The 25,833-nt window shown below is 40.6% G+C and overlaps 1 protein-coding gene across 3 annotated transcripts in view; it reads right to left on the reverse strand.

Moving 5' to 3' along the window:
• Nucleotides 1–25,833, reverse strand: part of FBLN2 (fibulin 2) — a 208,492-nt gene that overhangs the window by 140,492 nt on the left and 42,167 nt on the right. Inside the window, exons 2-4 of one of the 3 annotated variants that reach the window (XM_042452149.1) lie at nt 18,671–18,814; nt 9,414–9,449; nt 1,741–3,215 (exon numbers count right to left, since the gene is read on the reverse strand). In XM_042452149.1, the coding sequence (XP_042308083.1) occupies nt 1,741–3,070 (1,330 nt within the window). In that variant the 5' untranslated portion in view covers nt 3,071–3,215; nt 9,414–9,449; nt 18,671–18,814. The remainder of the gene's footprint in view (nt 1–1,740; nt 3,216–9,413; nt 9,450–18,670; nt 18,815–25,833) is intronic. The other 2 variants (XM_042452151.1, XM_042452150.1) reach the window with 2 other exon arrangements.

Genomic DNA, 25,833 nt, shown 5'->3' on the forward strand with positions numbered 1-25,833 from the left:
GGACAATAGCCATCACAATCTGATCTCAGTTCTCATCAGAATGGGAACAGGAAGGGGTTACTTTATGGCTTATTGTTATCGTGAACAAATGCAACCAACGTCAACCCTACAAATAATCACTGCATCCTGAACATTATTAAGTATGAGCACAAATAAACATGATTGTGAGCTTATTAAAATATTTGAATGTCATAAAGGTGACATTATGTCTGCTGGAAAATACATTAGAGGAGTACCATATCTTGGTCCCCAGTCAGAATCAATGGTTTTTGCTTTTATAACTCTAAAGGCACAGAGGTTATCATTCATGGCTTGTTTCTTTTTCTTCGTTTTGTTGTAGACCTCCAGACTGTTCCAAAATATATAAGTCATTATCTAAACAAATCCAAGCAACATATCCAAGAAACACATGCAAAGCTCCATTCCTCCCTGTCCTCATTCTGCCATTCTTCTCAAGAGGAGTATGACAAGTCTGAACAGGAAAGCATGTACATGGACGTTCTCTATATGATGAGGAACCAAAACCAGTCAAAGTCCTCACTCTGTGCAGAGCTTTCCTATTCAGACTTATCTCTCTCTGGAACTGGGGATGAAGGTGGGCAGGCTATCCTACTCCCTTCTTCATTTGCTGAATGAACCTTTTTAGGTAATTACTACATAGGCCTATAGTATTCTGTGTTTGTATGAGCTTTCTGTAATTGAGTGGTTACAGGTGGCAGTTTAGATCATGTGGGTTTATGTCAGTGTGCATTTGTGAGTTTTCTGCATAGAAAAAGCACATGTATTTTGGCATATTTTTCTGAAGAGTCCCACAGTGTGAACAGTGGCACAAAATTGCATGGAAACCCTTGCATTATTCTGCAGCAGGGGGATAACTGCACAAATCATTCACACAAGAACAAAATATATGATAATTTCCTTCCATATTAATCACCAGGTCCCCAAGAACCTCTGCAACAAAGAACTATCCTGACACTGCTCATGAGCCAGGAATATTGCATCATAAAGTTATATCCTGAAATGTACAAAAAGTTTGTGAGAATCGCTGTGATCCAGACTCAATCACATTTAAAGAGCTACTATTTACAAATTATATTTACAAACTGGTATTTTATTGAGTATTCTGTATTAATAAACACCTGTCAAGGATATTAGTAGCACTTAATTTTTTAAGAATATAGTCGCAACTAATAGCATTTTCTCTAGTATGTATAATTCTATAACTATAATTCTAGTATTTATAACTATTTATAACCATACACAAACTTGGACTTTTTTGCCATTTACAAACAGGCAGCTGTATGATATTAGATAACAATGGCAAGAGTAATTTATGAATTAAAGCACATCAGACAGCTATTCAGTACTGGATATTTTACAGAAGAATTAAATAAATATCCAGGCAAAACTGTTGCGTCATTATCTATGCTGAAGCTGTTAAGTCACTCTGAAATGTTGCTACTGAAATTATATCCACTCTGAAACAGACCCACCAAAGCAACAGCAGTTCAGTAGAAACTCAAAATGTTATATTTGCCATTAAGACTGAGAATGAATCAAGCAAGAGCACAATCTCATTAGATGTATTACAGGGTATTCAAAAATTATCTTTACAATTTCAATTGTATATAGAATTCAGATTGTAAAGATAATTTTTGGACAGGCTGTACAATGCAGAAGGTAGGTAAAACCAAGATTCCATTCTATTTTTTAGAATGATTTAGCTTTATGGGACCTTACCTTGTGGCAATTTGGAGGAAGTATGAACAGAATTGGGATCTACGTCTTCATCAGGCTGGTAATGATAAAGTGTCTGAGACTGTTTTTGTGATATCCGGTTGTTGTCTTCTCTCAAAGCAATAAAAGATGGTGGTGTTGGATTAAATTTGACTTGCGGGAAATCATCTCCTTTCTCCTGCAAAGTGTTTAGCCCAGGGAACTGAGTACTATTGGCCTCTTTTAAGACCGATAATTTGTTCTCCTTCTGTTTGTTGTCTTTTTTCATATTCATTTTGATTCTAAATCGGGCATTCTCTTCTTGCTCATTTATCTCTCGGTGGGCAAGGTGCTTCCCCTCACCTTCTGCCATATATCTGGGTATCTCAGTGGTAACTGCAGCTTTTTTCCCTTTTACGATGCTCTTAGCAGTGGTGATTTTATAATGTGTCTGCTGCCCTTTGGGTGTTGACACTGTACTTATATAAATCCTTTCCTCCTTTTTTTCAGTGGTTTGACTATCTTCAGACTGGTGCATGGTGGGGACATTTGTGCTTGTCAGTGAAACAGCAGTTGGGTAAGAAACTGGATGGGTTATGGAAGGGGAAGTAACACTGTTTGCAAGATAGTCATAATCTTCACTCTGCTCTTGGCCAAGGCTCTCTTGTTCTGTATGTGCTGAGTAACTGTAGTACTTTTTAGGAGGTTCCACCTGAAGGGTGTCTCCCTCTGGTGCTTCCTGATCATAACTGTAGGGATCGTCATAGTGTCTCTCTGATTCAGCTTCTCCAGCATCAGAAGGCTTGTGGGAATTTAATGTGGATTCATTACAGTCTGGGAGCTGATAGCACATGAGATCTCCTCCTGCATTGGGGCAATGGCATACCTTGCAAGGTGGCATATGGAAAGTATGTCCTGCTGCATACTTCTGATCTTCATGTACACAGCCTATTCTTCCACACTGAGGGCACCCATCTGATGGCAGCACAGCATCAATGCAGTTAGGTGGCAGGTCTGGACAAAGCATAAATTGGCAGCTGATCTTGCCTCCTCCTTTGGGACATGAGCATTCCGTGCTTCCAAAATCGACAAAATAAGACTGCCCTTCGGGGACTTTGCCATTGATAAATCCTACATTGACACAGTCATAGTACTGGTAACCCTCACAGGTGCACCCATGCTGTAGACAGGAAGCACAGCAGTCATCTGGCTCAAGCACTTCTTCAATGCAATTTTCCAGCTGTTTACACTCCACACCTGTGCAATCCTTCTGAGCTTCTGAGATGCCAGTCCAAATAAGCACCAAGAGGACTGTGCTCATGGAGTGTAAATATAACACTTGGTGTCTATCCATAATCTTCCTAAGCAAGTATGGCAAAAATCTAGCTCCCCTTATCTTCTATGGGTTTCTTTCTCTCTTTCTTTTCCTTCTTGGAATTTCTGTTCATTCAGCTCCCCAGTTTGACATATTTCTCTGGATTCTGTTTTTCAATGAGAGCCTAGGTTTATGAAAGAGAACTTTGTTAAAGGCTATACTCCACGCATATTCTGTTAAACACTAGAGATACTTTAAAATTGGGATAAAATTTCAACATCTGGAAACCTACATATAATATTAATCATCATGTCACCCAAGCAACGGTAGACACAAGACCCCAAGCTTCATGTTTTTCATTACTCTGTCTTTCTTTCCCCCACTCTACCTCTTAAAAGAGGGGGGGGGGGACAAAAAAGAAAGTGACCTTTTTATCCATTCATAAAAGACACACACACATAAGAGACACAAAAAGCAACACTTTGATCTTCAATATATTTTTGAAATGGGCTTTTTTGGGGGGGGGAAGAGAATTTCTTGGCAGAAAAATATACAGTTCTTCTTTAGACATGAGTTGTGCATATAAGATCAGTGTAGTTTGATGGCACAAAACTTAAATGGGGAAAGAATCAATCTTCTAACTTTATTACTCTAAAGCTCATTCTGAAGTGGATACATAGCCCTCAGGGTTTTTGATCTGACTTAAAATGGGCTTCTGTCATCAGTATCATAAGTCCTTTTTATCACAGTTTCTTCCTAAGGTACTATGCCAGCATGCATACACTATAGAGGACCTCCATAAGGCCTAATTAGTGCTATAAGCATAAACAATAGTTTCTATAGCCACCAGGAACCCTGTGCAGACATCACAGCAGGAGCTTAAGCAGTAAGATTTGTTATCTTGCTTTGTTTGGGAAAAAAAATCTGAATGTAGGATAATTATTTGAATCATGCCTCTAGAGTTTAAAAGATGTCACATCATTATGCATTGTTTTTTAAATTCAAGATATATAATTTCTGTTTAGAACATATTACAATGTACAGTAAATTAGAGTAATAAATAACAGACTCCAGAGTGAGAAGATACCACAAAGGCCATGTAGGTCACCCTTTCCCATGCAGAAATCTAAAACTAAAGTTTGCCTGAAAAATGTTCATCCAACCTTTATTTAAAGCCCTCCAAAGATGGGGAGTCAACCACCCTCTGATGCAATCTATTCTATTGATCTTTGGGGCAACAGTGCTGTAATTTTAATGTATCTCAAGTCTCTACTTCAGAGCTGTTTATCCTGTACATTATATCAGGATCATTAAAACAGAACTATTTCAGTTGCATGTCAATGTGTGTTCTGAAAGTGATTTATCTCTGTCAGTGTGGTTCAGTGAAACTGGCACCAATACATTTGGACTACTATTCATGAGATCAAATATTGCCAGAATTTAGAAGGAATTAGTTACAAACAAGTAGTTGTTTGTGGTTAGTTTTTCCAATAACAAAGATAACAATGGTAACTTTACAAGGGAAAATGTGCTGTAGCTGCCAATTTTAGTCCCTTTACTAGTTTAAATTTGGCATTGCTAAAAGGTAGAGAAAGAATACCAAATGGTTGCTTGTGCCTTGCCTCATGCTACTGCCTCCTGCTCTATTCTGGGCATTGAAGCAACATCAAGGAGGATGGGGGCAGGGTGTGTTGCATACTACAGGTGAATAGATTGTAAAATTCAGATTTTAAATTGTAATTAAAACAACTATTTACATAACCTTTGAGAAATTGAAAAATAAAGAGTTACATTTTAAATCTGTAACTATAGTGGCAGTGGCTTTGGTGGCCTTGCAACTATAATTGTAAATAATTATTTTTTAAAAGTTACTTTCCCAATTCTTCAATGGTGTATGGATGGGTGTGGATGTATGAAAGGAAGTACTACTCCAGTGGATGGCAGTCTGGCACAGCCTTCCTGAAATGGCAAGTCCCAAATACTTCAATCTCTTTCCTTCCTCCTTTTTGTTTAAAAGAAATTATTTTCTTACTGATCTTACCTACCTCCATTTTTAATCAACAAACTTGAGGGCTGCTTTCTGTAGCACAATGATGTGAACACAGGAAGGTTTTCCAATTGTATGGTGGTTAAAAAAACCGAACTTAATAATATATTTACTAGGCATTGAAAAAAATGTGAAAAGATTTTTTAAAAATAGTTGAAAAACATATTCCTTGAATGTTGGGAAATCCTGCAGAAGAGAATCCTGGACTGATTAAAATTTTTACAGTTTGGCACTAATTCTGTGGAAAATTCATATATTTTTGTACAGAAAGCATGCTCTTTCCTGTATAGAAAATGTATTTTCTGTGCAGAAAATCCACATGCAAATTTTGCAAGAACAAGTACTGAACTGCAAACACTCTTTGTGCTGAATTTTTAAAGATTCTCTGGCATCAATAAGAAGATTCTTAAAATTACTTACTTCTTTCTTTGAGAACAAAATTTGCAAAGAATCACATTAATAAACTATTTTTCAGCAGTATTGCTCAAAAGTTATAACTTATCTGCTGGTACATCTCTGGGTGATTTGAGATAGATCTTCAAGGATTTCTGATTTTCAGTTTTTTAGGGTTAGGAGTTGGAAAATACCTGCCCTTATGACCTTAAAATATATCACAATTAAGAAAGCTTGGGATAACCAGGAATGGGTTTTTATGTAGCAAGACTGTGCACACCATTTGTTTCTGCTACTCAAAACACTCTTCTTGGACTCAGTATTCTCTAATCCTAAATTTGTGGCATTTGCAGCAATTATGTCAATCACTTGACTAGTTTGTGCGTTAACTAGAAGTGAACAGTGAATGTTTACAAGACAAAAGCACCCAAATTGTGGGTGGGGAGGAGGAAACACATTCTTGTGAAGCACAGCACCCTGAATGAATGGTGTGAAAAGCAGGAAAGTTCAAGCACCATTAAAGGAAGGGAAAACAGAGGAAAGGAAGAAAATGAATAGTGGAAAAAACTGTTATATAAACCTGCTAGCATAGACAGTAGAAAGAAAACTGCACTAGTGACAGCTAAAAGACAAACAGCAGAGATTGATTTTCTGTTTAAGTCAGCCCTCCACATTTGCAACTTTGACTTTTGCAAAATTGATTATTCATAGATTTTGTTAATGTGTTCTCTCTAGGAATCGCTATGTCCCCCAAAGCAACTCTATAACCAACTTTCACTAGATGTTGCACTGGATGACCTAGAGATTCCAAGAAGGAACACTTCTCTAGGCACTTATAGGACCCTTAGCACAATTCTATGGTCAATTTCTGGTAGATGTTGACCATAGAGGTGTGCTGGAGGACCTAGAGATTGCTAGAGAGGTAACCTCTCAGTTTTTTTAAAAACAAGTGTGGTCGGTTTCTTTTGTTATGTTTTTTGTTATTTTTTATTTGCAGTCTTTCCAATTTTATGGGATGCCATAAAACATTGGGGGATGTTTAGCCTGGAGAAGAGAAGGTTAAGAGGTGATATGATAGCCCTGTTTAAATATTTGAAGGGATGTTATATTGATGAGGGAGCAAGCTTGTTTTCTGCTGCTCCAGAGACTAGGACCCAGATCAATGAATGCAAGCTCCAGGAAAAGAGATTCCACCTCAACATTAGGAAGAACTTCCTGACAGTAAGGGCTGTTCGACAGTGGAACACTCCCTCGGAGTGTAGTGGAGTCTCCTTCCTTAGAGGTCTTTAAACAGAGGGTAAATGGCCATCTGTTGGGGATGCTTTGATTCAGATTCCCTGCATGGCAGGGGGTTGGACTGGATGACCCTTGTGGTCTCTTCCAACTCTAGAATTCTATGATTCTATATCTCTAATCTCAGGAAATGTGGAGGTGCCACTGTATATTGAGTCATTGATTAATATCCCACCCTTTCTCTCAATATGAGACCCAAATTAGCTTCCAATTTAAGTTAAAATTTATTGTGTGACTTAAAGTCACACAATAAGTTACAACTGGTTGTGTGAAAAATGTGTCTAGTTTTATATTTGTTGTCTAAATTTGTAATTGGAATATACAAGCAGGGAATGGTGCATAAGAAGTTTGAATGGACATGCAAATATATTTTAAGATCAGCTTAATGCAGGCGTACAAATAAGCCTTGTATTTTGCTAATTTTCCAGATAACTTTTAAAAAGAATTATTAGATGGTGTGAATAAACAGGTATTTCCACTTTTCCATATTTCAGGCTTATGTACAAACTCAGAACAAAAAACAAAACAAAATAAAGTAATCTGGTGATTTTGCCCTTCAAATAAAATATTCATTCATGAATTCAGCTTCTTGTTTCCTCCCCTAAGAATTCACATTCCAATTTCATATCTGAGTATTTCTCTCTCATGCTTTTAGTTCACAGAGTGTCTACATTTTTTTTTCTGCTGGAACTTCTAAAAACCATGGTAAGCATACAAGTAAAACCAAATGCATTCTTCGGCCACTAGAAATATTATCTTTAGGGCTGATTCTTAAATAAATCATGTATTCTCCTTTAGTACTTAACCTAGTGATATATTTGAATGTTACTCCAAAATCTATGAATAGCCAGTTGTTTTACCAGGGCTGATTGAGGAATGTGTCTTTGGAAAGATCATACACCTGGGCTAATCTCAGGAGACCCTTCCTTTTCCTCTCCCTTGCACTAGTATAATTAAACACATATTTTTCAGTCAGAGAAAACCAAGTTTGCATTTTAAATGGGCCCCTTGAATCAATGTGAACATACTGTTATCATTAGCACTTTTTTTGGTAGACTCTTTACTCTGAATTGTTCTTATTGCAATAAGCAAAACCTTGATATACAAGTCATGAATCCTATGTATGCTTGTAAGTACCACAAAAGGGGTATAGAGATGTAGCTTATTGATTTTCTGTGCATGTTGTCACCATCTTAATACCACACCATTGCTGATAGGCTTCCATTGAAAAAAAGTCTCATGTAAAACAGAAAAAAACTAGAAATAGACAAACTGTTGTACACACACCAAGAGAGAAACACGATCATGAAACAGACACATTGAAATTGATCTTTTCCAAAGGAATTGGCTGAGAATGTGAATACTAAAATAATACAAGTTCAGACAACTTAGACGACAAGGATTTGCAACAGAGAAAAGGGAACGTGTTTTCATATAGCACACAGTTAAACAATGAAATTGACTGTAGCAGAATATAATGATCACCTTCTTGGATGGTTTGAAAAAGCCATGACAAATCCATGGAGAATGTCACTATCAACAGTATGGTGTCTGTAAGCTACCTCCAGAATCAGTAGGATTCTACCTCTGAAAAGAAGACCAGTTGTCAAAGAACAATGTTTGAAGAAGGTTATTGCCTCTTCCATGTTCTGCTTGATAGCTTTGCACATGCATCTGGGTGGCCACTACTGGAAATAGGATGCTAAGCTAGATAGGCCTTTGGACTGATCAGCAGGGTTTTTGTTATAGATTACACCAGTAGGAATGTTGAAGCATAAGGAAAGGAAAGAAAGAGAAAGGAGCTTTCAGCATCTCTATGGCCCTTGAAGGAACCAAAGTGGAACAACACCAGTGCCATCCCATGAGGTGGGATGAATCTGCGTCCTCAGGGGGTGGATTAGAAGGTGCATAAAACCCCACATCCTCCTGCTAGCAGGAGAGAGTCCTTACTACCTGCAGTCATGTAATATGTAGGTGCTCCAGGGAGTTTCTTTGGTCAGTTTTTCACAGTGGTATATGTCACAATAGGAGTAAGTCATTATGACTGTTCTGGAGCAGATACCCATCAAATGCTCTTAAGAGACCCTTCAGAGTGAGAAATTGAGTAGGTTCTCTAAACAGCCATGCTAGTACAAATGTATAGATAGCTTGCTAGGCCCAATTGTTTCAGCACGGCAAAAAAAGCCACTTCTTTGTGTTTGATGAAATATTATCACATATACACACAGGTGCTAATGGTTTGAGGTTTCGCAATGAACTATAACTGCAATAATCCTTTTCTGTATTTCTGGGTTCAAATAATGCAGGAAGAAGTCAGTTCTCAGAGTCAGTGACCCATGGTAAAACTTAACATAATTCACCATCATCCTGTCAAATCCTAGTATTTGACAAATCATTGGCTACAAAAGCAAATACAGCTTTAGGACACTCTCAGTCTTGTTCTGGCCGTTTAACCTGTTCAAAACACATTTCTTCTGGAGTCCTACAGCCACCACATATCAAATTCAGGTGGATATCAATAAAAAAAAATCTCTCATTATTTCATAATGATGCCAAGATTAATTACAAGCTCATTAAGATTCTTTGAATATATTAGCATATCATATGCTGAAAGAAATCAGCATACAGCCGGGGAAATTATTCACTTACTTGGGGCTTCTAAATTCATTATTCATCTTTGCATAGCTGAAACAAGAAACAAATTATCTAGTTCAGCATATTTCTGGTTTCCATAATTACATATAAAACATACATGCAGTATAAAAATGCATAGTATCAAAAAAAAAAAACCCTTCCATAGTAAGAATGGCAACAAGCAGCCCAGTGAATATTCTCAATACTCACTGATTACTCTATAAATAATGCTACAGTGCAAACGTACTCTGTAACTTATTCTTCCAGATGTGTGGAACATAAAAATCTCAAAGCAGTAACAATGTGCAAGGAAAATTGTAATTAACAAACATCAGACCCAGAGGACATAGAAACAGATTATGGTTTGATTTTCAATTAATTAAAATAATAGGTAAATTGAAATTAATTGTACTGTAATTTACCTGAGAAATAATTTATTTTGATTGTACTGTACCATATACAAAGGAATATGACTTGTGAATATACTGATATGAAGGAGCATGTCAGTAGGGGGGAAACAGGAATGATATAAATAAGTGGACTTTTCAACAAAGGAATCTGGACTATGATCATACATCCTTGTACTTCCCTTTATTTTTGTGCACCACATATTCTGAGGTATGTAACTGGTGTTATTCCATTTGAGGAAAGTACAGTCCAGCAGAGGCTTCTGTTAGGAGAAGGGAAATGATTTTCAGTGATTCCATTCCTTTTGTGATCTAATATGGTGCAATGGTTTGAATGCTGGACTAGAACTCTGGGAGACCAGGATTTGAATCCCCATTCAGTCATGGAAACCTACTGGGTGATCTCAGAGAAAGGCAATAGCAAACCTCCTCTGAATAAATTGTGCCCCCTCCCCCACCAAAAGAAAGCCTTGTGAAAAGATCACCATAAGCTAGAAATGATTTCATGGCACATGCAGCAGCAGCTACAATACACCTCCTGTATCTACTCTATAGCCCTCCAATGATCTGTTCTACAGGTTTGGAGACCATTCAGAATAGCATAGGAGGTGATGCAAAGGAGAGAGGAAGAAGTTATAAGGAGAAAAGGGGTTCTACAGACAGCCCCAAAGGAGCAGCATCCCGCTGTCGCTTTCAGCTCTGGATCGGGACTATTTTCCAATTTTATTTTAAAAACAATATTGCAGGTTTTGAATCTCAATTCACACAGGCAAGGAGCAAAGATTTGCACCTGCCAAGAACAAAGATTTGCTCACACATGGGATAAACAGACTATCTCTGAACTACTATGGGAAAAAGTATTTTCTTACTGTGTGTTTTTTTACTGTGCATTCATCAGCTGGGCTTTCTTTTATTTTCTTTTTTCACTAAATCAAGGCTGGATTCCTGCATCTTTCTGTTTGATGTCTTATTCATATACAGATTTATTTTCAACACAGCCATTCAGTGTATTTCTCTGAGTGGTTAACAAAATTAAAGTCATAAAATCCTAAAACCTAAACAGCAAATAGATTTAAACCATGGGACAGTACTAACTAAAGAGAAAAAATAAAACCAGCAATGCTAAAACAATAGCCGCAGGAGAAAACTAAACATTGGCTATCTTAAAACATCTTGGCATAATGCAACACTGTGCTTTATATCCCTTCCCCTTACAGCCCTCTAAAAATTCAAAACCTTTTCTAGAAAGATTTCCTGTCTTCTAGAGCAGGTTTTCAGGATGCAAGTGGAGGATGACGACAGGCTAGCTGGCAATAAATAAATGCTTCAAATAAATACAGAGGGCTGCAGAAAGAGAGGAGTAGTATGTAAAACGAGTAGTATCACATGCACCCACACCATGAAACCCAGTTAGATCCTGCCCCTTAAAAACAAATATGCAAAAACAACTGTTGATGCCTGCTGATTGAACTGCATATTAAGCAGAAATAATGGGGAGAGGGAACAGATCTAAATAGTGTTTTGTATCAAGCTCTGGAATCCACATGTTTTCCAGTGTAAGTCATTCTTTGTTACTGTTCCCTGAATTTCCAATTGCATGTAGTGGTTTTACATACTACTCCAAAATCACATACAACATTTGAGTGATGCTGAACTCCAAAGAAATCATACCCCAGTGGTGTCAAGATTAATCTCCCTGTCTATCTTGTATTTATTGCAGAGAATAAATTATTGGTTAAAGTTGTCTAGACAACACCAGTGCCATGATAAATAGTGAAATTCTTTTGCAATGTACAGTAACATATTAATTGCTTATATTTTTGCTTTCTCTTCATCAATCTCCTGCATATTTTGATTGCAGCTGTTTCCATTATTTTCCACACTTTTTGACAGCATGAGACTGATCACCACAGATAAAGTTAATGTGTTTATACTTCAATCTTCAAAACACTCATACACTGTATAAGAATTTGGCTGTCTTGATAGTAAGCTGCCAACCATACCATTCTCCCCACCTCCAGAACTGGCTGATGGTCTTGTAATGCAGGCAAAGCTACGATGGAAATTTAATGTCCCCTTCCTTGCTTTTTTTGTAATTCACAAAGAGTAAACCCTGCTGCTTTTCAAACAACATGCTCCAGATTAATTTAAAACTTCTGAATGTATTAACAAACTGGTTTCTATCACCTGTTGTACACAGCACTATTTTTCTTTCTTAGATGTCAGGGAGCATGGAGCAAGCAATCAGCTACTCTGCATGAGTCCAAAAATGGGAAATCTCTTAAAAGAGATGAAATCTAGGAAATGTGAAATCTATGTGTGTGCTTTTAAAAGGGGTACATTTGGATCAGCAAGAGGATCAAGCCTATGGTATCAAGGGAAGTGACACTGTTGCCTGGTACCACCCATCTCTTTCACATTTCTTTACAGCCTTCTACTGCTGGAGGAGGAGGAGGAGACCACCACCAGTTTATTCCTGCTGGCATTGCCTAAAGATGTGCCAGCTTCTTTGAGGAGCTGGTGGTTTTTTACCAAGAGGGTTGGTGGGCAGCCATGTTATATTTTGTGGATGTTATATTTTTTAAAACTTTTATTTTTTTAAAAAAGAAAATCAAAGTTGCAAACCTTTTTTGCAATTACATAGATTCATATTTGTGTAGTTCTCATTAATAAAGTGTTGTACCTGTAGTTCTCATTAATAAAGAATATATATTAAAAACATTTCTAACAGTTAAGTGATTCTCGGGATTATGTGCCCTCGGTCATTATTATTATATATACTTATTTAATCTTGTTTGTTTTCTATGTTAGGTCAAGTCTGATATTCTTTATTCTCTCAGTTTTGCGAGATCCAATAACAAAGCTGTTTAGTTATATTTGTAACTGTTACAAAGCTATGAACACACTCTTGATAGGTTTTAAACTTTTAACATAGGCAGGATACAGACTGCCTGCAGGCGCCGTAATCCCCTCCGGATTGGGGCTTGAGCAGCCACAGTGGCAGCCCCAGAGGCCTTGATCCACCGCTTTTCCATGCCTCGGGGAAATGGCAAAACGCCACTTCCCCCCCCGGCCTGGAAAGGGGTGTCCTTGGGACTTCATGCCCCAGGACACCCCAGGGAGCCGCTGCCGGGAGAGAAAGGGGTCCCATTTTGTGGCTGTGGGAACGAGGCGCTCCCCACTGCCCTTTCTGGTGCCGCTGAAAGGGCACCACAAGCACCCTGCAGTGGCGTGAGCATGTCACACCCGCGCTGTGCCGTTTGGCTGCGGCGTGGTCATGACGTCATAATGGCAGTGCATATTGGGTTGTGGGGCATCTGTAGCTAGGGTTGTGGGGCATCTGTAAAGGACGCCCTGAGGCAACCCTAGCACGTCACGATGGTGCCCCATAGGGCCCATCTGTAAAGCGCCATAGGCACATTGGAGTGACTGGTTTAATTAAATTACCAGAAATTGAGATGTGACAGTAATACAGTCGGCCCTCTCCTTACGCGGGGGATCCGTTCCGGACCCTTCCGCGTAAGGCGAATTCCACCTATGCTCAAGCCCCATTGGAAACGCGCCCATTCAATTGAACAGGATGTGCCACCCCTTCCGCCCCACGCGCTCCCCATGGCTTGAGTGCTGTACATCCACCTTTACTGCCCATATCAACAGCTTGTTTCAATTACTCTGAAAATGAATTGACAAAACAAACTTTCTAAACAAAAGTCATAAATACCAATTAATGCCTTTTAGCTGAAGGCTAAAAAAATATTGTTTTAATGGAGGAGAAACTGCAGCACTTGTTTGAAATCATTTAGACAAGATGTTAATTATGATCACATAATTCAAATAAATGAAATTCAAGCATACACATTTTAGCTGGGAGGGGAGTTTTTGTGAAAGAAAACCCAAATATGCTGAAACAGAAAATTTACTATTTTTCTCCTTGAAGAAAAGTGAAATCCTTGAAACTGAAGCTTGAAACTATCATTCTGTTAATGAGTCTTCTGTAACCACAGATGCAAACCTTCAGTCAAAACAGCTTGTACAGAATTCTGCCATAAAAGATAATGGAATTAATTTGACTCATTGGAATACTGAGAGCCACACATTTCTGCTTTATAGTAAATGTTGTCATTCAAAAATAACAGCATCACCAGCTGTAGAAATGTCTCCAACAAATTCTCCTATATAACATATGTTTATTTTTCAATGGACTGTGCTTTCAATAAATAGCCATAACTAGGGTAGCAATGTGTCCCTTATTATATCCCTTATTTGAGAAAGCTTTCGTCATGTTAGACTGGCAGGTGTCTCATATGACAAGGGATACCCACATTGCAACACAGAAAGCTTCTCCATTTATCTAGATTGAACAATGTGCCCCACAAATCCCTAATTTTGAGGTGTGGACTCTTCATAAAGACAGAAATGTGTGCATCACATAATTTACAAATGTGAACAATATGTTACAGGGGAAAACATGGTTATGGCCCAGTACAGATTACCAGAAAGAGGCAGTCTGGGGCCGATTTTAGGGCTCAGGATTGCAGAGCATCCGCATGGTCCCAAGGCCTCATGGCGCCATCATGACAACCTCCTGTCCACACAGGGGCCGCCATGATCACACAAGCGAGGTGCAGCATCCGCACATTGCGGTGCCGCACTTGCATCATTGATGCGTGGCAGTGCACCAATGGCGCACTCATGGCGCCCACCATGTGCAGCAAAAAGAACCTGCTTTCAGCTAGTTCTTTTTGCTGCAGAGGGAGGCCGCGTGGTTTGGCTGCTGCGGCGTCGCTCAGGAGGAAAAACGGGTGCCTCCAGCCCACTCTTTCAGGACCAACTGTCGATTCTCAAATTAACCGTCATCAATACTTTCATTTAAGTAGAACACAAGCTTGCTAATAACTGGTTCTTAATTGTTGACCCTACATGTCATGAACTTTGGCTGTCCCTTATTTTAAAAACCTAGCAACATTCACATATAGCAAAGGTGAACAACTGTTTTCTTCCAGATATTGCTGGACTGCAAGCCCCATAAGCCATGACCAGCCCAGCCAAACGTAAGAGAGCAAAAGCCTTTGTTTTTCCAAAGGGAAAATTAGTCCCATAAAGGAAGATCATCATAGGGAGCAGTGTCAGCTGGATTCTGAAATTCCTTCCATTTGGATTTACGTGTGCTGTTTACATTATGCAGGCTCCAAAGCCCAAATTGGGTCCCGGCTATTTTCACAATGCCTAGATCTGATTCAGGGTTTCCACCTCTTGTCCCACATTAAAATGCTTTACCTTTTGCTTTAAAAGGTATTTATTTAAAAGGCATTTATTTTAAAATGCAGTGACAAATGCCAGCTCCCTTCCCTGCAAGTGTCCCTGCCTGGGCACCTCATTCTGACCTCCGAGTGACTGCAGTGGCAGAACTGGTCATCTCAGTGACCATATGGGAAGGCAGCTGCCCATCGTTTGCCAAAAACCCACAGCAGGTAAGGAGAAAGTCAGGGCGAATTTGGGGCCAGAATATTTTGGGGGCAGCCCAAAGTATTCTAGCAAATGTAGACAAGCCCTTGGAAAACCTATACAGCTTCTTGCCCCTTGGTATAGTGTTATTTTTAACATCATTACACATCAACAGATCTTTTTTGGTTAACATTTGCCTTGTTTTAGATCAGGGGTAGGCAACCTGCGGCCCGCTGGCCGGATGCGGCCCGGCGAGGCCTTGGGACTGGCCCCAGCCTGGTCCTGCCACCGATTGCTGCCGGGGCCTTTGGCCTCTCGCGCGCAGGGGCAAGGGGGGCAATTGTCTATAAACGCCTCAGAAACATATTAACATTTTTTTAAAAAATCAGCAAATTTTTTTGTGTGTCCTCCACTTTTTTAAAAAAAGTGTCCACCATTTGAAAATGTTTTCCTACATTTGTCCCGGTTTATTTATTTATTTAATTTTTTTTTAAAAAAATAATTTAATTATTTATTTTTTGGCTTCGGTCCCCCAGTTGTCTGAGGGACAACAACCCAGCCCCCAGCTCAAAAAGGTTGCCTACCCCTGTCTTAGATCAAGGGTTCCCAATCTGGGGCTCGATTGACCCTTTCTTGGAGGTCCCCAGGTTGGAATTCCCCCCTGCCTCCCCCTTCTCCCCTTTTCCCTGCGGGTGCTGGTGTTGGCACTGGAACTGCACAGGAAGGGGACGGGGCTGCCTCCTCCACCTCTTTCCTGTGGGTGCCGGCCCTGGCGCCAGAACCACACAGGGAAGGGGACGAGGATGGGGCTGCCTCCTCCTCCTCTTCCCTGCGGGTGCTGTTACTGGTGCCAGAACCGTGCAGGGAAGGGGACAGGAACAGGGCTGCCTCCTCCTCCTCCTCCTCTTCCCCATGGGTGCCGGTGCTGGGCTGGAACCGCACGGGGATGGGGACGAGGTTGCCTCCTCCTCCTCTTTCCTATGGGTGCCAGCGCTGGTGCCAGAACCGCACGGGGAAGTGACGGGGATGGGGCTGCTGCCTCCTCCTCTTTCCTGCGGGTGCCAGCGCTGACACCAGAACCGCACGGGGAAGGGGATGGGGACAGGAATGCCTACTCTTCCAAGTGGGTGCCGGTGCTGGCGCTGGAACCATGTGGGGAAGGGGACGGGGGACAGGGCTGCCTCCTGCTTCTCCTCTCCCCTGTGGGTGCCGGCGCTGGCACCAGAACCGTGCGGGGACAGGGACTGCCTCCTCCTCCTCCCTTTCCCTGCGAGTGCCGGCGCTAGTGCCAGAACCACATGGGAAAGGGGTGGGGACGGGGCTCCCTCCTCCTTTTCTCAGTGGGTGCCGGCGCTGGTGCCAGAACCACACAGGGAAGGGGATGGGGACAGGGCTGCCTCCTCCTGTTCCCTGTGGGTGCCAGTGCTGGCGCCAGAACCACATGGGGAAGAGGATGGGGATGGGGCTGCCTTCTCCTCCTCCTCCTCTTCCATGTGGGTGCCGACGCTGGTGACGAAATTGCACGGGGAAGGGGATGGGAACAGGGCTGCCTCCTTCTTCTCCCCTTCCCTGAGGGTGCTGGCACTGGCACTGGAACTGTACGGGGACGGGGCTGCCTCCCCCTCTTCCTCCAATGGCAGCCGTGGCAGGCCAGAGCAGGCCTGGCCGGCATGGAAGAGGAGGAGGAGGAGGAGGAGGAGGAGGAGGGTTGAGGAAGAGGAGGCGGAGGGGCTTCCAGCAGCCTTTGCGGCTGGAAGTCCCGCCCCTTCTTCCAGTTGGCAGCCTCCCTAATTGGTTGAGAGTCCGGGAAGGGTCAGAATTTCGGGCTGCAAAGGCCACTGTGGTTTGTAGGCAGCTGGAAGTCCCACCCCTTTCTAGCCTCCCAACCCATCAGGGAGGCCACTGGGCAGGACTTTCATCCACAATGGGGGTCATGGCCCAACAAAAGTTGGGAACCGCTGTCTTAGATAGTGATAACTACTGTTATGATTTTTATTTGTTTTCTGTGATGATTCTGATGTATTTTAATTGTGTTTTGTTTTTGCCTTTTAACTATACTGTGAGACAGTGGTGGCCTTTGAGTGAAAGAACAGTGCAGAAATGATGATTGTAGGGCAGGGGATGGGAGTGAGTTGCCTTTCTGAATGTGATATTTACATTTAGTTGGACCTGTGCCCTGCTAAATATGTATATAACATTGTAGCCTTAGACATGGAACTGAAATGTACATTTGGCTATGCTGCAATGACATTTGTGGCATAGTAGTTGGAGTGTCGGACTATGACTCTGGAGACCAGAGTTCGATTTTCAGCTCAGCCATGAAAACCACTGGGTGACCTTGGGCAAGTCACACTTTCTCAGCCTTAGGGGAAGGCACTGGCAAACCTCCTCTGAACAAATCAACAGCTTGCAGTTGACACTGCAGGTTGACACTACTTTAGTTGCCATGGCTCAGTGCTATGGAATTTTAGAAAATGTAGTTTTCTGTGGTACCAGAGTGCTCTAACAGAGAAAGCTAAATGTCTCACAAAACTACAATTTCCAGAGTTCCACAGCATTGAGTCATGGCAAGTAAAATGGTGGCAAGCTGGATTATTTCTGCAGTGCAAATGCAGCCTCAGTTTCCAAAGCAGATTCCATGTGGCATGTGGAGGAGTTATTGTTTGAGAACAGCAAGCTGTTGGTTTTTAGACTCAGCCAGAAAATATACATTCAGGTTAATAAGGGCTGGTGTCTAACTTTACCAGGCTATGGAAAACAACCCAGATATCTAAGTCATATTGTTAATGTAATTCTGTTTACAAAATCGAGATCTGGATTTTGTTTCGTTTTATATAGTATCGACAGAAACAAAAAACATTCTAAGCACAGTAATTGCAAATGCCAATCTTTCTGGGATTCCTGAGAAAATAGTTATACCCAAATTATGCCCTTGATGTATGTTTGTGGTTCTTAGGTTCTTAATGAGCCTGGAACATAGTACTATGTTTGCTCTATAAACCAGAATCACTTTGCTATATCTGTTTTGGTTTCTTTTGTAAATTATAGAATATATTCCCATATTACCACAGGAAGTTTTTGTGGTCTTTTCCAGAAGTACCATGTGGTTTACAAGCCAATTCTGTGCCGAATGTGCCATAGTTTATTAACAAATGCAACAAAAGGCTAGAACTAAAGACTACATCCTGCAACTATTTTATTATTGTGGCTAGTCTCAGTGACCTAAGTTTCCATGTTCAAATATGGAATCAAGATGAAAGGGCAAAGAACAAACAAGTAAACATAAGTACATGATTCCAAATGTTATGTGTAGGAACTATAGCTAAATGCAAGGGTGACCTTAAAAATGTCACACATCCTGAGGAAATATTACCAACTACCATCCACACCCTGACCAATGGATCTCTGCGGTTCACCTACCATAATAGTCTTAGCTGGTGCTTACAAGGTCACACCAACAGATAGCTCCTCCTTGTTCCACCTCTAAGAGCTCAGAAGAGTAGCCAAGAAGCTGTCAGTATCCTACAGTGGTGCTTCCCCAACACAGAGCATTCTTCCATGCACCTATGCAAGACAAATTGGATATTCAACAAATCTAGTACTATTTTGGATGCTGTGGCAGCCAATATCTACTCCCTTGCCTAAAATGCATGCCCCCCCATCCCTCAGTGACTGTACCTACTCATTCGCATAGTCACCAGCACCAGTTGTTCCTCATGGTCATCATTGTAACCATTTGCTTGCTTGGCAGGAAGAAAGCAGGCAGGCGGTTGCACTTATTGCTCCTCCTTCATGCTACCATTGTTGTTGATGATGATATGTGCTTTCAAGTCTTTTCTGATTTATGGCAAATCTAAGGCGAGTCTATCATGATGTTTTCTTGATAAGTTTCTTCAGAGGGGGGTTGCTATTGCCATCCTCTGAGGCTGAGAGTATGTATGCTTGAACAGGGAATCCAACCCTGATCATCTGTCATAGTCCAATACTCAAACCACTACACCATGCTGGCTCTCACTACCATTATAATCTGTCCCAAAATGAACAAAGGAAAAGCAAGCTGAGATGGTGAAGAGGAGAAAGAGGTCCATAGGCCAGTGGGCCCTGCAGGAATCTTCCCAGATTCCTACTGTTGCCCAGCTCTGCTGCTGAATAGAAATTATTCTCCTGCAGTACTTTGCCAACGATTCGTATATTTTCAAGCCAGAATCGTAGGCCTTTTCACAATGATCAGACATCAAACCCACAAGCTTTGTATGAGTCATTCAGTAGTCATTTGAAAACTATTCAGTCATGGGGATAGGTTTTGAATGTGATCAGGGACAAAACTGGACAGAGGATACAAAAGAGGAAAAATGGTTGTGAGCCAAATAGGAGACCCAGGACTGCATGCTGGCTAAAGCAAGTCTTTTCCAGAATGAAAAGAAGATACCACTGCAATAAGTAGTTATACTGAGGTAGGGATGACTCATGATTTTACATGAATGTAAAAAATTTTGGATCAACAACACTGCATTGTGACCACTTGTCAACCCCTTCAGAAGATTTTGTCTCTGCCATAAAACCAAGTGCAGAAATTAATAATAATAATAACAAATGTTATTTTCTTATATATTATATACTGTATATATTTCTTAAATAAGAGAAAGACTAGAAGTGTGGAGGGCAGCTATGAAATAACTAGAAAAGAACCTAAAGATATCCAACTGAGCACAAATGTTAGTATTGCATAAGCCATTGTTTTCCTATCACCAGAGAGCTGGACAGTGAGGAAACAGATAGGAGGAAAATCACTTCCTTCAAGAAGTGGTGCTGGAGAAGAATGCTGAGGATACCATGGATAGGCAAAAAGACAAACAAATGAGTCTTAGAACAGATCAAGTCTGAAATCTCCTTGGAAGACAAGATGATAAAGGTGAGGCTGTCATACTTTGATCACGTCATGAGAAAGAATGATTTATTGGAAAAGACAATAATGCTAGGAAAGGTTGAGGGATGTAGAAAGAAAGGAAGACTGCATGCTATTAAGGAGGTCATGGGTATAAATTTACAGGACCTGAGCAGAGCAATAGAAGATAGGGAATCTTGGGGGGTTTATCCCATGTAATTTTAATGCCCACCCGGGCACAGGACAGAATCGGGCTGGAACAGGTTAAAACCGATTTTACTACATGCAAAATTGCTGCTGCACTGCCACCTGACCAGCACCTGTCCTCCAGCAGTGCTCTGGCAGCCAATTCTGGTACTGTACTACAGAAAGCTTCCATAGTATCAAAATCAGCCACCAGAGCATTGTTGGGTGATGGTCAGGTGGCAGTGCAGCAGCAATTGTGCATGTGGTAAAATCAGTTTTAACCCATGTCAGTCTGATCCCATCCAGTGCCTGGGTAGGTGTGAAAATTATATATGATAAACCCCTTGGAGATGTCTCATCCACAGGGTCACCATGAATTGGAATTGACTGAAAGGTAATTAACAACAACAACAAAGTACTGTTAACAACACAGTAGAACAATTTTAATTCCTTCATAAGCCACAAAGAGTGTTTTCCCAAAGATATTTATTGACGTCTTGATTTGAATTTGTTTTCAGGCAAAATTATAGTCAAATGGAGTTTAGTGTTTCATTATTTATGCTCATATTTTCCCTGGATTAAAAATCCAAAACTCCAAGCTGTTAAAATTATGGAGGAGACTTTTTTTTTTCAGGATCCTGATGAAATAACTAGCTAAAAATGTCTGACAGTTGCTCAGGAACACAGTAATGCATTGTACCTATGGATCTACGACTACCAACAGGTATGAAAAATCAATAAACCAACTTTTGGTTTATGGGATACCTAGGCTGCACACATACTGTAGAAATAATCTGGTTTGACATCAGTTTAACTGCCATGGCTCAGTGCTATGGAAGTCTGTGAACTGTAGCATGTTGTAACACTAGAGGCTAGAAAAAATAAAATTCCCAGAATTCCATAGCATTGAGCCCAGGGCAGTTAAAGTGGTGTCAAACTATACTATTTCTGCAGTGCAGGTGCAGCCCCTGCTAATGAAAATGTGCTTCCTTCATCTGTATCAACATTTTGCTTTTGCTGATTATAAGGAAATATGACATAAATTGTTGCTAAAATTCATTAAAACTAATATTCCCACCAATAAAGGAAAGAGAGCACAAGCCATCTGTGCATGGTACCTGCTACATGAAATGTTTCATGTCTGCCTATTCTTCTTCCCTTTGAAATCAAGTGACTGTTTATTCATTTTCCAGTAAAGTAATGTCATAAACACAAGAATTAAACAAGTGAAAACCACTCATTATTACAAAGGAGAAAGAAAATGAACTAATGCTCATCTACTCATGCTGCCTACAGCTCCTTGACAACAGATAAAGCAGAGAAATTAAAATTACTGCGACAGAAGTAAGTGTGTGGAAATCAGTGATACACACAAAGAGGCCTTCAAGGAGATACAGTTTCAATCTGATATAAAGTACCATATGTTATCTATAAAAATAACACTCAGCACATATGGCTACAACACATCTGATAAGAATCAAGCATTTGCCCAAGATTGGATTTTGGTTGATAAGAATCATTAAAAAAAAACCTGAAAGGGAGGGGGCAGATGTAAATCCTGAGTTAAATAAACTTCCCAGAGACTTCCTAGACACTGTTATCAGATTGATGTAGTGCAAGGGATAGTCTGAGCCATATTGCCCATTCCTTGCATATTTCCATTATAAGAAATGGGAGTATTCTAGTTCCAGGAAACTGCATGAAAACAGCACCAAGCATGAGAAACTAAGCACACTTCCTTCCAGAAAGGCAAATATGGTCAGTATCTATCACTTCCAGTTCCAGAAAAAAGCACCCTTGTCCAGAACAGACACATCAACAGGGAGATGGCGGCAGCCAAAAAAGTCAATGTGATTTTAAGCTTCATCAATAGAAGTATAGTGTCTAGATCAAGGGACGTAATAGTGCCACTCTATTCTGCTTTGGCCAGACCCAACCTGGAATATTGTGTCCAGTTCTGGACACCACGATTCAAAAAGGATGTTGAGAAACTGGAGCATGTCCAAAGGAGGGTGACTAAAATGGTGAAGGGTTTGGAAACCATGTCCTATGAGGAACGACTTAGGGAGTTGGGGATGTTTAGCCTGGAGAAGAAAAGGTTAAGAGGTGATATGATAGCCCTGTTTAAATATTTGAAGGGATGTTATATTGAGGAGGGAGCAAGCTTGTTTTATGCTGCTGCAGAGACTAGGATCCGGAACAATGGGTGCAAGCTACAGGAAAAGAGATTCCACCTCAACATTAGGAGGAACTTCCTGACAGTAAGGGCTGCTCAACAGTGGAACACACTCCCTCAGAATGTAGTGGAGTCTCCTTCCTTAGAGGTCTTTAAACACAGGCTGGATGGCCATCTGTTGGGGATGCTTTGATTGAGATTTCCTGCATGGCAGGGGGTTGGACTGAATGGCCCTTGTAGTTTCCTCCAACTCTATGATTCTATGATATGTAAACTTCCGCCTGCAAAGATACTAAAAAAAAGGCATTCCTTTGACTGTGACATGTGAACATTATTATTTTTACATATATTTCTGTCTTGCCTTTATCCCAGGTTGAGACTTAATTAAAGAACAATTAAAAACAACAATAAGCAACAATTAAAAAGCATTACTGAGAATCACAAAATACAAATGTTACGTCTGCAAAACAAAAACAGAGAGGGTACTAGACTAATTTCTCTGGGAAGTGAGTTACAGAGTCTGGGAGCAAGCATTGAAAAGGCCCTCTCCCATGTTCCCACTAGATGTACGTTTGAGGGTGGTGGGACAGAGATAGGCCACTCTCTCTTTCTTTCTCAAAGAAACATGTTTCTTAAAGAAACATATAAAGTGTGTCTGTTCTTGACAAGGGTGGCTTCTTCTGGAACAGGAAGTGATAGATGCTGCCCATATGTGCCCTTCCTGATGGACCTGTGCTTGTTCTGCTTCCACTCAGTTTTCTAGAACTGGAATACTTACGTCTTCCTCAAAAGCATGAATTGGATAGACTGATCATTGGCAATCCAGTCACTGGAAAGGGGATGTGCTTCTTCAGTAAAATCAGTTCATGATTTAAAGCAGGGGCTTTCCAAACATTATCACAATGAGCCTCCCCAAGTGAAGAAATAACTCACAAACCATAAGCTAGCCTGAAGTCAGTTGCTGTTAGATCATCTATTGAAAAATGTTCTAGGCTACTTTAGATGTTTGTTTAGCAACAGGGCTGAAGCTGATCAAAAGCAAGGAACAAGATGTGTATTAACTGCATGAGAAGCCTTATTTGTTAAATGGTTTATCTACATAATTTAAACAATCTCTGACATTGATCACAGAAAGCAGATAGAAAAGACCATCAGTTCTGTTTACACTAACTGGCTCTTATCTCAAGCAAGATTCTTGACAGGTTTATCTGAGAAGATCAGTGGTGACTGGGGTGATTTATCTGCTCAGATTTTAGTTCAGTTTTTAAAATAGTTGTCTAAAACCCTGTCCCCAAAATGGTATGTTTAAAACAGATTAAGACTCAAATGATCCACTATCCCACTATTGAAGCCAAGAGTTGCAACTGCTAAAGATGCAACCTTCTACGTGCAAAGCATGTGCTCTGACATGGAGCCTAATGGTTTCCTGAGTGAGAATTGCACTGGCATTTGAGAAATCATTTGAATGTCATGAGAAGCTAATCCACCTTCAACCTATTTTTATATGTTCCAGAAGCCTTCATGTGTTTTATCACCCACAGCATGTTTTAAGGCACTGGAATCTCACAAAAAAAATCACCACTCTGACTATGGAATATGAGGAGTTATTGGCAAAGGGGAAAATGGAAGAAGAACTTTCTCTGTTCATATTTTGCTTTGCTTTTCACTGGAGCAAAAAGCACAGAAATCAAAAAGCACATCACTGCTCTGCTTGAAAGCTTTCCAGCTGATTTCACAGCATGGGAAAGCCCCCCCCCCTCTCTTTACTACAACCTTCAGAATCCCCTAACCAACATAGAATTCTGAGAGTTTATAGTTCTAAAAAGTCACTTTCCCAAACTCAAGTAAGTATTTGAATAGGACACACTTGAAAATAGAATAATGGACTATCAAGCAAAGTTCTTCTTAACGCTTTTATATTTTTAACCCGGCAGATCTGTCTTGTTCTTGAGTTGGTCTAAACTCTAGCCAAGGCTGGCACATCAAATGCAATTCTTGGTCCCTCTCTTTTACATGTATTTATACAAACAGAGAACATCTTGCTTTTATTGGCTGCTTGTAATAGATGTCAGTTATTCTCTGGAGGTATTATGCTGAGCAGTGCTCAGCATCCAACACAATGCACATTCCATTCTTTGATTGCTTGCAGTTTGCACCTATCTGACAAAAATGACACATTCAAATGTGCATAATGTTTCTTGATTAGATAAAGGTTAGGCTACATAACATAGCCATCTGGAAGAGCATGGCAGTGTGCAGTCTTCCTTTAAACTCTACCCCCCCCCCCCCGGCCAAGGCTGATTTAAATTCTTTGAATTTATCTTGTTTATTTTACACAATCCTTATTTTTTACAGATGTATATGATCTTTCAAAGTCTTGGAACGTTTTTTCCCATACCAAAAAAAAAAAAAAAACCTATTTAAACTACCATCTGTTCTTTCTATAAGGGCACAGAAAGAGCAGAAACCATTTACAACTACATAAATTAAGAACAGAAATGTGTGTGAACAGTTCATTACAAAATTAGGAAAGACATGGTTTGAAATCTGATGACAGACCCTTTGCTGGGATATTCTTCATGAGGGAGTATCAAAGATGGTCCTTTCTTGGAGGCCTATGAAATCAAGAGACAGCCTCAGTTACTTTAATGGAACTACACCTGAGCAAATTATGTACAGTGGTACCTCGGGATACGAAATACCCAGGTTACGAAATTTTCGGGATACGAAAAAATCCCATTTGAAAACATTGTTCCGGGTTACGAATGTTTTTTCGGGTTACGAAAAAACTTTTGGTGCTTTTCGGCGCTATTTTACACGGAATCGCGGCTTTTCCCCATTAGCGCCTATGGCATTTCGGCTTACGAAGGCTTTTCGGGTTACGAAAGCGACCGCGGAACGAATTACTTTTGTAACCCGAGGCACCACTGTACTTTAGTCTCCAGCTAGCCCTTAATCTATTCTGTATCTAATCTGTCTAGAGTCACTGGATAAGAGAGCCATATTAGTAAGAGATAACATATTTTGGATCTTCAGCTAAATGCTGCAGTCCAAAATTTGGCTGCCTATTTCATATCACTATGTAGACTGTGGGATCTTGCAGCGTTGCTTGTCTTAGTCACATGATCTGACCGTCAGTGTCAATTCCCTCTTCAAATTTCTTCCTCTTAGAAGGTCTTCCCAGACTTTCTCTTCTATCCTTAATTCTCCTGGAACTTTCAGTTAACTACATCGGCCTCATACAGATGGGCAAAAAGCGCTGTCCTGGGACCAAAATTAGGGCTCGGGAGAGCAGAGCGACCGCACGTTCCTGAGGCCTACCAGGCCATAATGGCA

The sequence above is a fragment of the Sceloporus undulatus genome, chromosome 2 (assembly GCF_019175285.1).
Source record: "Sceloporus undulatus isolate JIND9_A2432 ecotype Alabama chromosome 2, SceUnd_v1.1, whole genome shotgun sequence".
NCBI lineage: Eukaryota > Metazoa > Chordata > Lepidosauria > Squamata > Phrynosomatidae > Sceloporus > Sceloporus undulatus.